The 12,868-nt window shown below is 37.9% G+C and overlaps 2 protein-coding genes across 5 annotated transcripts in view; both read right to left on the bottom strand.

The window, feature by feature from the left end:
- Positions 1 to 157: 157 nt before the first annotated feature.
- On the bottom strand, positions 158 to 6,724 carry LOC112154573 (GTPase IMAP family member 4). Of its 2 annotated transcripts, none has more exons than XM_024285618.2 (8): positions 6,587 to 6,724; positions 6,418 to 6,479; positions 3,705 to 3,764; positions 3,541 to 3,591; positions 3,417 to 3,461; positions 3,292 to 3,342; positions 3,153 to 3,194; positions 158 to 1,345 (listed from the first exon to the last, which is right to left on the bottom strand). In XM_024285618.2, exons 2-8 carry the CDS (start codon positions 6,461 to 6,463, stop codon positions 603 to 605), a joined length of 1,038 nt encoding a protein of 345 aa, XP_024141386.1. In that variant the 5' UTR covers positions 6,464 to 6,479; positions 6,587 to 6,724; the 3' UTR covers positions 158 to 602. The 2 variants fall into 2 exon arrangements, with proteins under 2 accessions (XP_024141386.1, XP_024141385.1); XM_024285617.2 differs by having other exon boundaries at positions 6,418 to 6,476; positions 6,587 to 6,701.
- A 36-nt stretch (positions 6,725 to 6,760) lies between these two features.
- The window catches only part of xrcc6 (X-ray repair complementing defective repair in Chinese hamster cells 6), an 8,556-nt gene continuing 2,448 nt past the window's right edge, over positions 6,761 to 12,868 (bottom strand). For all 3 annotated transcript variants that reach the window (XM_024285614.2, XM_024285615.2, XM_024285616.2), the window contains exons 6-13: positions 12,473 to 12,659; positions 12,218 to 12,404; positions 11,979 to 12,147; positions 10,323 to 10,484; positions 8,306 to 8,435; positions 8,093 to 8,193; positions 7,907 to 8,023; positions 6,761 to 7,220 (exon numbers count right to left, since the gene is read on the bottom strand). In XM_024285614.2, coding sequence (XP_024141382.1) covers positions 7,018 to 7,220; positions 7,907 to 8,023; positions 8,093 to 8,193; positions 8,306 to 8,435; positions 10,323 to 10,484; positions 11,979 to 12,147; positions 12,218 to 12,404; positions 12,473 to 12,659 — 1,256 coding nt within the window. In that variant the 3' untranslated portion in view covers positions 6,761 to 7,017. The remainder of the gene's footprint in view (positions 7,221 to 7,906; positions 8,024 to 8,092; positions 8,194 to 8,305; positions 8,436 to 10,322; positions 10,485 to 11,978; positions 12,148 to 12,217; positions 12,405 to 12,472; positions 12,660 to 12,868) is intronic.

Raw genomic sequence — 12,868 nt, 5'->3', positions numbered from 1 at the left:
CCACAAGCTCTCTGCTCCGCCCCATTCTGATGCGTCCACTTGTTGCTCACTGTTTTTGTTGCACTGGTAATGTTAGGTTGGGGCTGTAAACATGTAAACAGAGAGCTCTCAGCATTGAAACTGAATATCTAATGAGCTCCTGCCGCTCTGCAGAACCTATGTCCTAGAAAACAACACAGATTTTAGCTAAAATCCTGAAAACAAAAGATGAGTGAGACTTTAAGGGGTTAACTGTTATAAAAAAAAAGGAACCCAATTTTGTCAAAAAAAACAAAGCCGTACAGAAGACATTGGTACAAAATCCACAAATAGTATAGAAGCTGGTGAAGCAGTGAAGGAGAAACAACTTAAAGTAAATGGATTATATTTAAAAAAAATTATAAAAAAGGAAATTCAAACTCACAGAACCCAGAAGATCTCATTTAAGTTTAAAGTTTTATACCTCCTATGAATGATGAAGTCTTTCTGAGGGCAGCAGAGCGCTGTCCCTCAGAATTATTCATGTATTTTCCTGAGAATTTTATAAAACAAGATGAAGAAATGATAGTAATCCTGCAGTAAGTCGTCACCCGTCTTCGGGTCGAACTCTCTGCTGATGTTATTTATACTTGTCCCAGTTTTCCAGCCAGAGCAGAGGACATGTCAGCCAGCAGCTCCTCCCGGAGGAGGTCCTCCCTCCTCTGCAGCTCGTGGACGAAATGCCCCCTCAGTTCCTTCATGTCCATCCCGCGCTCCAGCAGCTTCCTGCGCAGCTCCCTCTGCGCCTCCAGCTCCAAGCCCGGCCTGTTGTCCACCAGCTCCGGGCTCTGGCCGCACAGATCCAGAGCGCTCTTCCAACCCTCCACCTCCATCAGCCGGTCCACCGTGGGGTTCCGCCCCAGCCGGTCGGCGTGGGTGACCACGGGGAGGATGTGTTCTGACGCCTCCTCTCCAAACAGCTGCAGGGCCGCTTTGGCGGCCTGAGCGGCGTCCTGGTCGTCGTCAGTGCTGGAGCCTGGAGCCGGCAGCACCAGCAGGAAGGCGTGAGGTCCAGGACGGGTGAGCTGGAGCGCCCTCAGAGCTTCTGTGGCTCTGACGCCGTCCTCCATAGACGTCCCCAGAAGATCAGGGGTGTCCACCACGATGAGCTCCTCTCCATCCACGGTGAACTTGGTGCTCTGCAGCAGAGGCGCCCCGGGGGCCTCCGTCTCCCCGTTTCTGCTGCCTAACAAGGTTTCCACTAACGAGGTGCGTCCTCCCCCAGACGGGCCCAGCAGGACCAGCCTCAGTTTGGGTTTCTTGGTTGTGCTGCTGGTAAGGTCACTGTCTGGAGCCTTCGGAGACTCTGAGGATCCTTTGCGGAAGCCTAGAGAGACAAAAAAAAAAACACTCTAAAAAAACATGGATGTTGTTTTTGCAGAATATGTGTATTTAATAACATTTTTGTACATTTTTCCCCATTTCAGATACAAAAACAGCTCCATATTTGAGCACGTAGTCTGGTAATTGTCACGTAAAAAGTCAATTTTTGGAATCACGGGATCAAAACGTTCAGCTTGTTCAAAACATTTCTGCTTGTACTTTTGGTATTCATAAACTTTACAGATTTTGAGATATTGAGCAAAATATGCCCCAAAGAAATGAACGATAAATCCTTCAAAAACTCAAAAACTTTGAAACTTGTGAACATCTGCAAAGAGAGTCCATTCACACTTTAAAATGTTCAGCAACTGTTGGGTATTTGTGGTCATTTGGACTTTAGCTTTTAATTAGGGTAACATTCTAACTGTTAATTTAGATGTTATTGTTTTTCAAGCTTATTTGCTGTTTAGCTAATATTTTAGCATCATGCTAGCTGTTTTGTCAAAATTAGACATTTTTTAAGTTCTTTGGGCAAACATGGAGTTTAGCTAGTATTTGAGCTAGCATTTTAGCATAGATGTTTTGGCAAAACTAGACTTTTCTTTAATTCTTTTGGAAAATTTGGAGTTTCAGTAATATTTTGGCTAGTATTTTAGCATTATGCTACCTGTAAAATTTTGAAATCTGTCCAGTTTTTTAAGCCAATTTGGAATTTAGCTAATATTTTAGCATCATGCTAGCTGTTTTGCCAAAATGAGACTTTTCTGAAGAGTTTTGAGCAAATTTGAAGTTTAGCAAATATTTTAACTAGCATTTTAACATCATGCTAGCTGTTTTTGCAAAATTGGACTTCTTTAATTCTTTAGGAAAATTTGGAGTTTCGGTAATATTTTTTTGCTAGTATTTTAGCATTATGCTATATATTTTGGTAAAATTAAGAAATCTGTCCAGTATTTAAGCCAATTTGGAGTTTAGCCATAGACTTAATATGAGTTTAGCTAATATTTTAGCATCATGCTAGCTGTTTTGTCAAAATTAGACTGCGTTCTTTAGGCAAATTTGGAGTTTAGCTAATATTTTAACTAGGATTTTAACATCATGCTAGCTGTTTTGCAAAATTAGAAATTTTTCCAGTTTTAGGCTAATTTGGCATTTAGCTAATATTTTGGCAAGCTTTCAGCTTCATCATTTTCAGCTGTCAGCTCTAGCATCCTCCATGGCCAGATTCAGTTTACAGCATTCATACTTTTATTACCACAGGTAATGCTATACATCAGTAAATGATATCTAATTTCTACCTAAGATTTGACTGTTTGACCTGAATCTGTCCTTTAGAAAACCAATTTTCTTACAGATTTTTACCAATAAGCCTCTTTTTACACCTTTTGATGTTTTTGTTTCTTTGAGTTCATGTCATTTCCTGTATTTGATTTCCTGCAGTTGACTCACAGATGCCTCCTTCTATTTTTATCATTTTAATTTAAATAAAAAAAATCGTTTTTTTAACCAGTTTTGCTAAAAACTTTACTCTTTTTTTTGAAGGAAATTTGTTAATTTTTGTAACCAAAATATTGAAATTAATTTAGCTTCTGATGAATTTCAGCCCAACTGATAGAAAAAAAATCTTTTTTCAGTCTTAAATGATGTTAGAATGTTTGTCCTCGTCCTAATTAACAGCTCTGATTGTGATTTTAAAGAGGATTTGAAACCTGCAGGCTCATTTCTATGTTTAGAACAATAAAATTAGAACATTTTGATGTATTCTGCCAAAATAAAATGGGAAAAAATATCAAATAAAAATGACAAAATACCTCTGATGAATGTAAATATCCACCACAGCCCGCAAGTCAGAGCTGACAAAGAAGAAAATTAAAGACTTAGTGGGACTAAGTTAATATTAAAAGGCTTTTATACAACATTTATTTAAATTATTTGTCCATCAACACTCACCACTGAGAAAACTTGTCATTCTGCACAGCCATTGAAGCAGACTCTGGATTCCTGAGACAGAAAAAACATTTTATGTTTTCAAGTTATTTGTTTTTACACTTTTCGACACAAAATAAAAGTCTTACGACGGATGTTTTTCATGCTCATCCTGCCCCAAAGCCAGTAGAGTCCTGCAGCAGACACAGAACCAACAGTTACTTCTGTTCTGAAGGAGTTTCTGTTCAAAGAAAACTAGGAGAAAAGCCTCACCGGCGGTGGAGCAGAAGAACCGAGCGGCCCATTGGATCAGAGCTGAAAGAGCTGCGAGAGAAATGAGCAAAACATCATTAAAGGACTCTTTGAGAGGAGTTTTCTTCTCTAAGTACAAATAATAATCAAAATATTTGTCGTTCATGTTTGTTGTTTTATTTTACCGACAGATCCCACGAAGACGAAGACTCCCATCCCGAGGTTTCTGCCGTTCAGCCACAAGTCTAACAGAACCAGAACACAGGATCAAACCCCAAACATGGAAGGGATCCGGCGTTTAAATGGTAACTGATGCAAAAACAGGAACATTTAAGAGAAAAAAGGATCCAAAAACATTTTTACAGACTGAAAGATTACATTGTTTAAGTTTAAATTTGACCCTTTGAAGGTTAAAAAAAATCCCTTTAAATTTTTGCAGAATAATTAGAATTTAACATCTTAATGATGCCAGTTTTGTTTTAGCTGCTTCTATAGGTGATAAATAAAGTTTTTAGCACTTAAATATTTTTGGCTTTCCATAAATATAAAGGTTTCTGACTCTTTTTAGTCCATTTTAATCATTCAATCACAAAATAAAAGCTATTTTTTTGTAGTTTATTACTTAAAACTCAGAGGTACGTCGTAGTAAATAACATTTATTTCAAGTTTTTGTAAATATTTTTCTCCTAAGAGAAGTTTTACTGAATAAAAATCTCTTATAGGCTCGTTCTGAACTTCATCCATTCTGTTACTTTATTCCATTTGTACATTTTTTTTTTTACAATCATTCTCAATAAAATCATCACATCGACAGATAACTGTCTAAAAGTCATCGTGAGATGATAATTTCTTAACGGAGGAATCATTAGAGTCCTCGTCTGTTGGTTAACATTTCACTGACAAGAGGAGAGATTCTATGAGGCTGAACAACAACAGCTACAATGTTGGTCCTCTCAAACAGGAAGTCACGTCAATAAAGAACAATGACAGTAAAGTTCAACACGGACAATACATTTTCTGTTAAATAAAGATGTGTGGAACATTTAAGGCTCAAGTTGATCTTTTTCTAATGACAATATTCATTTAAAAGATGATATTCTGCATCTATATTTTATTTTACACTCCAACCTTTAAAACAGCATATAAACAAGAGAATGTTCCATTATAGTTTGCTCTTTGGTTAATATCTTATTGCCTGTAATTTGGATAAATTGAAAGTACTAGTAGTAGTAGTAGTACGCCGTTTCTGTCTCTGAACAATGAGGTCAAATTTGGATCAGCTTAAAGTAAAACGAAAAAACAAGATAGTAAACTTGAAGAAAAATAAAATTAAAAACAGTTTTAAGCCCAAAAGGGCATTCTTTAAAAAAATGAAAATTGATATTGTAAATATGAAAAAACATCTAAAGAAATATTCTTTCAGTATTTCTTTAAAATCACATTTCAATTTTTTTTTTCCAAATTTTGAATAATTTAAGTTTACTATGTATGGAGCCCCGAAAACACATGAAAAATAAATACATTGTTTCCTCAAATTAGCATTTTGTGCCCACAAATTAGTTTCTTGTATGCTAATTAGCACCTTGTGCTCACAAGATAGCATTTGCGAGCGCAAAAGTTAGAATTTTGTGCACAAGTTAGCATGTTGTGAGCCCAAGTTATTATCTCGTGTGCACAAGTTAGCATTCTACACACAGGTTTTCATTGTATGCTAACAAATTTGTACCTTGTGTTCACAAGTTAGCATTTTGAGCGCGCAAGTTAGCATATTACGCATACAAATTAGTACCATTTGTGCACAAGTTGGCATGTAATCAGCAAGTTATTATCTAGTGCTCACAAGTTAGCATTTTGTGCGCACATATTAGTATCGTGTGCACGAGTTAGCATCCTCTACGCACAAGTTTTCTTTGTATGCTAACAAATTTGTACCTTGTGTTCAAAAGTTAGAATTGTGTGTGCACAAATTCATATTATGTGCACAAGTTAGCATCCTCTACGTTAGCATCTTTATCGTATGCTAACAAGTTTTTATCTCGTGTGCACGAGTTAGCATCCTCTACGCACAAGTTTTCATTGTATGCTAACAAATTTGTACCTTGTGTTCACAATTTAGCATTTTGTCCACACAAATTAGTGTTGTGTGCACAAGTTAGCATATTACGCATACAAATTAGTACATTTTGTGCACAAGTTAGCATTTTGTAAGCAGCAAGCTATTATCTTGTGCTCACAAGTTAGCATATTGTGCGCACAGATTAGTATTGTGTGCACGGGTTAGCATCCTCTACGCACAAGTTTTCATTGTATGCTAACAAATTTATACCTTGTGTGCAAAAGTTAGAATTGCGTGTGCACAAATTCATATTATGTGCACGAGTTAGCATCCTCTACGCACGTCTTTATCGTATGCTAACAAGTTTTTATCTCGTGTGCACGAGTTAGCGTTATGAACACACAATTTAGCATATAATGCACACAAATTAGTACCATTTGTGCACAAGTTAGCATTTTGTGCACACAAATTCATTTTTTTAGCTCAAGCTTATATGCACAAGATACTTGAGTACACATATTTGACTGCTATTTAATTTGAAAGAACAATTTATTTATTTTTTGTCATGTTCAGGGGTCTGTAAAAAATGTGTACGTTGGAGTTAAAACTTTTTTAAATTGTGTTTTTTTAAATGTACAATCTAGTTTTTCATTCACTGTAACCGGATGCTGATTTGATTACATTCCATAGCTTGTAGTATTGCGTAAACTTCGCACACTAAAGAAAAAGACAAGTCGAGTCTTGTGTCCAACGGTTTTTGGGAACAGTGGAAACTTTCGTCTGATGAATGAAGCTCTCATGTCCCAGCGCTAACAGGAAAACCCTGTGGTTAATCTTTTCACCTGCAACAGCATCCCCAGCATCCTCCTTTTCACACCGACACTCCATTCTCCGCTCAGAGCTGCTGGAGAAAAACAAATCTCACTCAGGGGTCAAACGGTTCAGGAAACGGCCATCACAGTTATCCAAACCAAATACCTTTCTTTAGAAATAGCTTTTTTAAGTTCTTACCTGTAGAAAGTAGATGCTGCAGCGATGAGTGATTCTGCTCTCTGACGGTAACACGACTCGCCTGTGAGGAAATGTCCTGATTCCTCCCGCAGGCTGAGCCTCTACAGGAGAACCGCTCCGCCTGATTGAAGGTATGCACCGCATAGAGAGAAGACACGCCTCTTTACAAACACGCAGAGCCGCCCACTCAGCCAGCTTTATTATGGAAGGTTTCACATACAGAAAAACTCTTATTTTGAAAGTCCCTCAGTGATTAAGACATAAAACGTTTATGCCATCAAAGAAAATGACACATTATTTGTTAAATTTTGAGATTCTACAGAAGCGTGACGTATTTATAACAAATCTCTGCTTCTTCCTGAGCTCCTCCCAAACACAGGACTTTGGCGGGAAATGTTCAAGGCGGCGGAAGTGGGCGGGGCCGCGGCTCCTCACGAACCGAGCCGAGACGTCAGCGCGTCCATCAGCTCCTGCTTCTTGGTCCCTGTGGTTCGAACCCCGAACTGCTTGCAGGCGTCCTTCAGCACCGGCACGGTCAGCTTTCCCAGAGTGCCGTTCTGCACGTGGACCCTCAGCTCGTCTTCAGTCAGCTCCACTTTGGGCTTTTTCTCGGATGCTCCGCCCCCAGCGCCGGCTACACCAAAAAGATTTGGAAGTTGATTAAATTGATTCAAAATAACGTGACAACAATCAAACATGAATGACACAATTTTAACTTGATCAAACTTGATGCTAACTTGTGCGCACAAGCTAATAACTTTTACTCACAAAATGCTAACCTGTGCACACAAGACACTAATTTGTGCGAACAAAGTGCTCACTTGTGTGCAGAAGATACAAATTTGTTCGCACAAAATATCAATGTGTGCGCATAAATCAAGGATCACACACACAAATCAGGGTGAGTCTATTTGCTCTCTGTATCATGAGTTAATTCTTTCGTCTGCTCCTGATTCATAACCATAATATACAAAATATCCGGAATCGCAAATTTAATCTTAGTTTTCTCAACACAGATGCATAGAAAGCATGTGAACCCTTTGGGAATACCTCCATTTCTGTAGGAAATGGGGAGATGATGTTTGTTTTTTATCTCAATCTAAATGCAGACGGTGGAGACAAACATTGCTGTCTTAAATCCCACCAATTTATGTTTTCATGTTATATTAAACACAACCGTGCGTCCAGTTTATAAATAAAACCAGGTAATTCCAAAGGGTTCACAGATTTTCTCCTGCAGCTGTTTATGTGATTCATTCTAAGAAAAATAACATTTTTAAAAACAACATTTTCACCGAGTTTTGGTTCTTTTGCTTTTACCTGTTTTGCGTTTAGCAGCCGGTTTTGTTTCTGGATTATAATCTGCAGGATAGACCAGATCTTTAAACTCCTGGACCAGAGGACCCAGACGCTGGTCGATCTGCTCCACCTTTGGCACTGAAGCAGAATCAGACAGTCAGAGGTGAAAACAGAAAACCTGGTGAGCAGTTTTTGGTCTGAACTTACTGATGAGATCCTCTATTTCCTCTGGAGCCACCATGTCCAGAGCCAAGGCCTCCAGGTTCCTGTAGTGCTTCTGAATGACCGGGTTCTCGAAGGCGTCGCTCCTGCAGGACCGTGGGTCCAACGGAACACCAAAACACAAAGAGTTCATTTAGCATCAGTCAAATCCAAAGGAAAGCTGCAGCATCTCCTCATACCGCCTTAAAACACATGAACCTGTATTTGAAGCGCAGCTTCGAGATGATCTCCTTCATCTTGTCCACCTGGACCTGGGAGGCGTACGGACACCGAGGAGGATCCAGAGTCCGGAAGTCGTCGGCAAACGGGAGGTAGATGACGTTAAATCCTGATAGAAAGACAAAAAGAGACACATACGGGGAATTTATACAGCCACAAACGATAAAAATACTTTATTCAAACGCCTGTAAAACAGACCAAGTACTAAAAGAATATTCCTGCCTTATTGTTATTATTATTTATTATTCATAATTAGGTTAAAAAGTTACAGTTTTCAAGTTTTAAAGATTTGCATTCTGCTAGTTTTTTTGACTAACTAAAATATACTAAGATTTTTAATCTATTTTATAGTTTGGCTAATATTCTAGCCACATGCTAGCTGTATTGGCTAATTTAGGCTTTCTTTTTAATTTTTTAGGCTGTGTTGGAGTTAGGCTAATATTTACATGCTAGCAATTTTGGCTAATTTAGGCTAGCTGTTTTGTTTAATTCATTTTTTTAGGCTATTTTGAAGTTTAGCTAGTTTTTTAGCTATATGCTAGTGTTTTTTTTTGTTTGTTTTTTTTCAGGCTAATTTGGCGTTTAGCTAATAATTTAGCTGGCTAGCAGCTTCAGTGTTTTTAGCTATCAATGTTAGCATCTTCAGTGGCCAACTTCAGCTTACAGCATTCACTCTATCATTATCACAGGTAATGTTAAATGTCTAGTTCATAAATATGTATAAACGTTATGGTTTTAAAGTTTTAAAAATGTAGTTTTAGAGTGTTCGATAAATGTTTATGTTGCCTGACCGGTGACCTCAGATTTGTTTAGGATTTTGGCCTCTTGTGTGATTGAGTTTGACACCCCTGACATAGAGGGAACTCAAACTCTTCCAAAGTCAAAAAAACTTAGTACCTAGACAGATATAAGCTCAGGCGATGGTTAAATCGTTCTGCGAATCTTTGGTTTCTGTTCAAACTCCAAACTACTTTTTTTTAGTTCTCTGAAATGTAATACATTTAATTTTGGCATCGAAATGTTTAGTTTCACTGCAAATATATGAAATATCAGTATTGTTGAAAATATCGGTCCTGAAAAAGCATTTCAGTCAATCATTAGTTCAAGAAAGCTTAAACATACGAGTGTTATTTAGAAATATAGAATTCTAATGCAAAGTAAATATATAATTATCCGTTATAAATGTTTTAGAAATGACTGTCTCTTGACCAGGACTCCCTTGGAAAAGAGGTTTTTAATCTCCTCTTGTTAAAAAAAAAACATCTTAAATTTAAATAGGATTCATTTTCTCCACGATTCGATTCAAAGACGAGATCACAGTTTTGCTTCAGTTCGTTTTATAATTTGTGTTTAAAGAAACAATAAATGAAAAGTAACAATTAAAAAAAAAAACAAAAAAGCAAATTAAAAAAACGTTTCACTTCACACTAAGCCTGGTGTTATGTAAATTAACAATAAAAAACATTTCCTGAATGAATTAAATATACGTGTTTGACACTTTCAACATAAGCATTTGCAGTAGGAATGCATCGACTAGGGAAGCTGAAACGGCCCGTCACGCTTTTTTATCGTTTTCTTGTTAAAACAAGATCCACTATCTGGGGGAATCAGGTAAAGTCTTCATGTGGGAAGAGAGAGAGGTTCTTCGTTATCTTGTTAGAATCAGAAAACAAACTTTGTTTCCTCGTTATAGCAAGATAGTGGATCTTGCTAAAATGAGAACGAGAAATTGAAAAATAAATAAATAAAAGTAGGGTCGGCTGTTTTCAGCTTCTGTTATCTAACAACGATCCCTCAGATCAGTGAATATATCAAATGTTTGTACGTAGATATGGTAAAATTTACAAACACAACTGTAGTTGCGTTGAGTCACTACCTTCAATTTTCCTTAAGCACCTGCGGGTCGTACAACACCGTTTGCAGTTTAGATGAAAAAACACTGAAGTGAAAACAATAATCTGAGTAGATGAACTAAATCCTGCTGTGATTCTCTTACCTGCAGGTGAGATCTGGACGTTCGCCTCGTCCACTTCCTCCTTCTGAGGCACCAGAGCCACAAAGCGAGGTGGGTAATTTCTGCGGGAGATGCAGCGGCACAGAGCGAACACGTTCCTCTCGCTGCATTTCTTCAGCAGGGCGGTGAACAGACACGCACTGCCTGAACGAAGGAAATGCAGGATAAACGGATCGGTCACTTACTTCATAAAACTAAATCTGCAGTTCAATATCATCCTCATTTCCGCATGAAAATGATTAAATTCATGGTATCTGATACGGCTGGGCGATAAAACGATAACGATATTTATCACGATTGCAATAGTCTTATTTTGAAGGGTAAAAAATTAACTCTCCAATTGCTGACATTTTATCCTCTTTGGCGAGTTATAGTTACTAGAGTTAGCCGCCATATGGCGAGGAAATGTTTGTATTTTGTGTGTATTAGTTATGTTTATTATCTCTTGATAAAAGGCGTAACGTTTAGTTCCGGCTGATGAGGCAGCGGGAGATTTTCCACTTTGCCTCGGTGGCTCAGGCTTCCGCTAAAACACTTCGTCGGGTATTATCCTATTTCTACCATGGTCACTTACAAAAGAAATGAATTCATTAAATGGTTTATTACAAGCAATCAGGTAATAATACATAAAATAGACACATATTATATAATCAATCAAAAGTAGATTGCTTGAAAGGGAGTGAAAGGAAGCAAACTTATATAATACCAACGTAAATAAATAAATATTCGATCATATTTTAGTATTTTACTCTTGTTATGTTTTTGGTTTAGAATCCTTTTTCACAAAAACTATTTGATCTGTGGTCCAGCGCGTTGTCAACGCGACGCTGAGCCTCAACTGTACTTTTTTAAGTCATGAGTAATTGAGATAAATTTTTCCCAGTTCGCAATTAATTCGTATTTTTTTTAAATCACTATTAATCGTAATTCATGTTTACCAGTTTGAAATGAATTTGTAAACATTTCTTTAACCACAAACTTTGGTAATTATTTTTTTCCCAGTAATTTAGTTTAAAATCACGATTATTTTTTTACAGTTTGCGATACATTTTTAAAAAAAAATCACGATTAATCGTGATCAATTTTTACCGGTTTGCGATTAATTAGTAATTAAAAAAAAAAATCACGATTCATTTTAACCAGTTTGCCATTAATTAAGATTTTTTTTTAATCACAATTAAGTTTGTCCAGGTTTGTGATTAGTTAGTAAATTTTTCAAACAATTCCCAGCCCCAATTAGAATTTAATGAAAGAATGAATGCAAAGTTTTTGAATGGAACAAGTTCATTGTTCTGTTTTATTTATGTTCAATTTTGAAGCTTGAAAGGTTTTACGCTAATTTTCAGTTTAGTTTGTAATATTGTAATATTTATACCTTTTCTTAGCTATCTGAAAAAAATGTAAAAAGCTGTTGCATCCTGTTCCTTCAGTGCATAAGAAATAAAGATTTAAATCTAAATCTGTTGATGATTACACTTTTATATAAGAATGAACCAGAGCATTCAAATGGAACAAATATAATTATTTGGTTCATATCATGATATTTATCGTCATCGTCTGATATGAAAAATCAAAAACTGTATTGTGATATAAATAATTCTATATCAGTTCTAGTGTCCGAGTGATCCAACGCTTCACCTTTGACCTCCTCCTCCTCAGGATAGAGGAAGACAGAAGGCCGGATGTGGTGATCCAGCTTGAGCTTCTCCATGGGTTTGAACCCGATCAGAACCAACCCGGGATCGTCAAACTTCTTGATGGAGTCCACCTCGTCCCTCTCCATCACGATCTGCTTCTTACCGTAAACCTTCAGAGCGAACAGGCAGGAAACGTCATGCTAAAGACACGAGAACGATGACGGCGTGACCTCCACAGACCTGGGCTTTCTTGATGTCACTGGGGAGCAGCAGGCTGCCCGTCTCGGTGTGAAAGGTCCGGGTTTTGCTGCGGACCGCTTCGTTGGTTTCTCGGTAAAGCCTGATGGGAGCTTGTTTCCGAGCAGACACCGCGGTCGCATAGAGTCCCACGGCTACGTTTACGCCCTCGCCAAGACTTAGGCTTAACCTAAAAGCAAACAGGAGAACAAGTGGATCAAGAGAAGATTTTAAAGAGCACGCCAAACCGGGTTTTACCTCGCCATGGCTCGTTTCTTCAGCTCTTTGGCCCGAACCCTTTTCCTGAGGTCATCCAGTTTGCCACACGGCTCCATCTGCACCCCCAGCTCCTCCTCGTCCTCCGGCGGACTTATGATGTCACAGAAGAAGGCGGAGACGTCAAAGCCGCCCGGCTTCATCAGGTGCATCAAATCGATAACAACACCTGAGGACAGAAAGAGCAGATGTGAGGCTGAACCAGGGGTGTCAAAGTCAACCGTACAGGGAGCCAAAATCCTAAAGATACCTTAGGTCGCAGGAACAGGGTAAACATTTACTGAACACTCCAAAACTACATTATGAAAACTGTAACTTTTTAACATAATTATGAACTAGATATATAGCATTACTTGTGATAATACTAGTGTGAATGCT

The sequence above is a fragment of the Oryzias melastigma genome, linkage group LG19 (assembly GCF_002922805.2).
Source record: "Oryzias melastigma strain HK-1 linkage group LG19, ASM292280v2, whole genome shotgun sequence".
NCBI lineage: Eukaryota > Metazoa > Chordata > Actinopteri > Beloniformes > Adrianichthyidae > Oryzias > Oryzias melastigma.
Note: the sequence above shows the minus strand (reverse complement) of the source record. Positions and strands in the feature narration are given on the sequence as shown.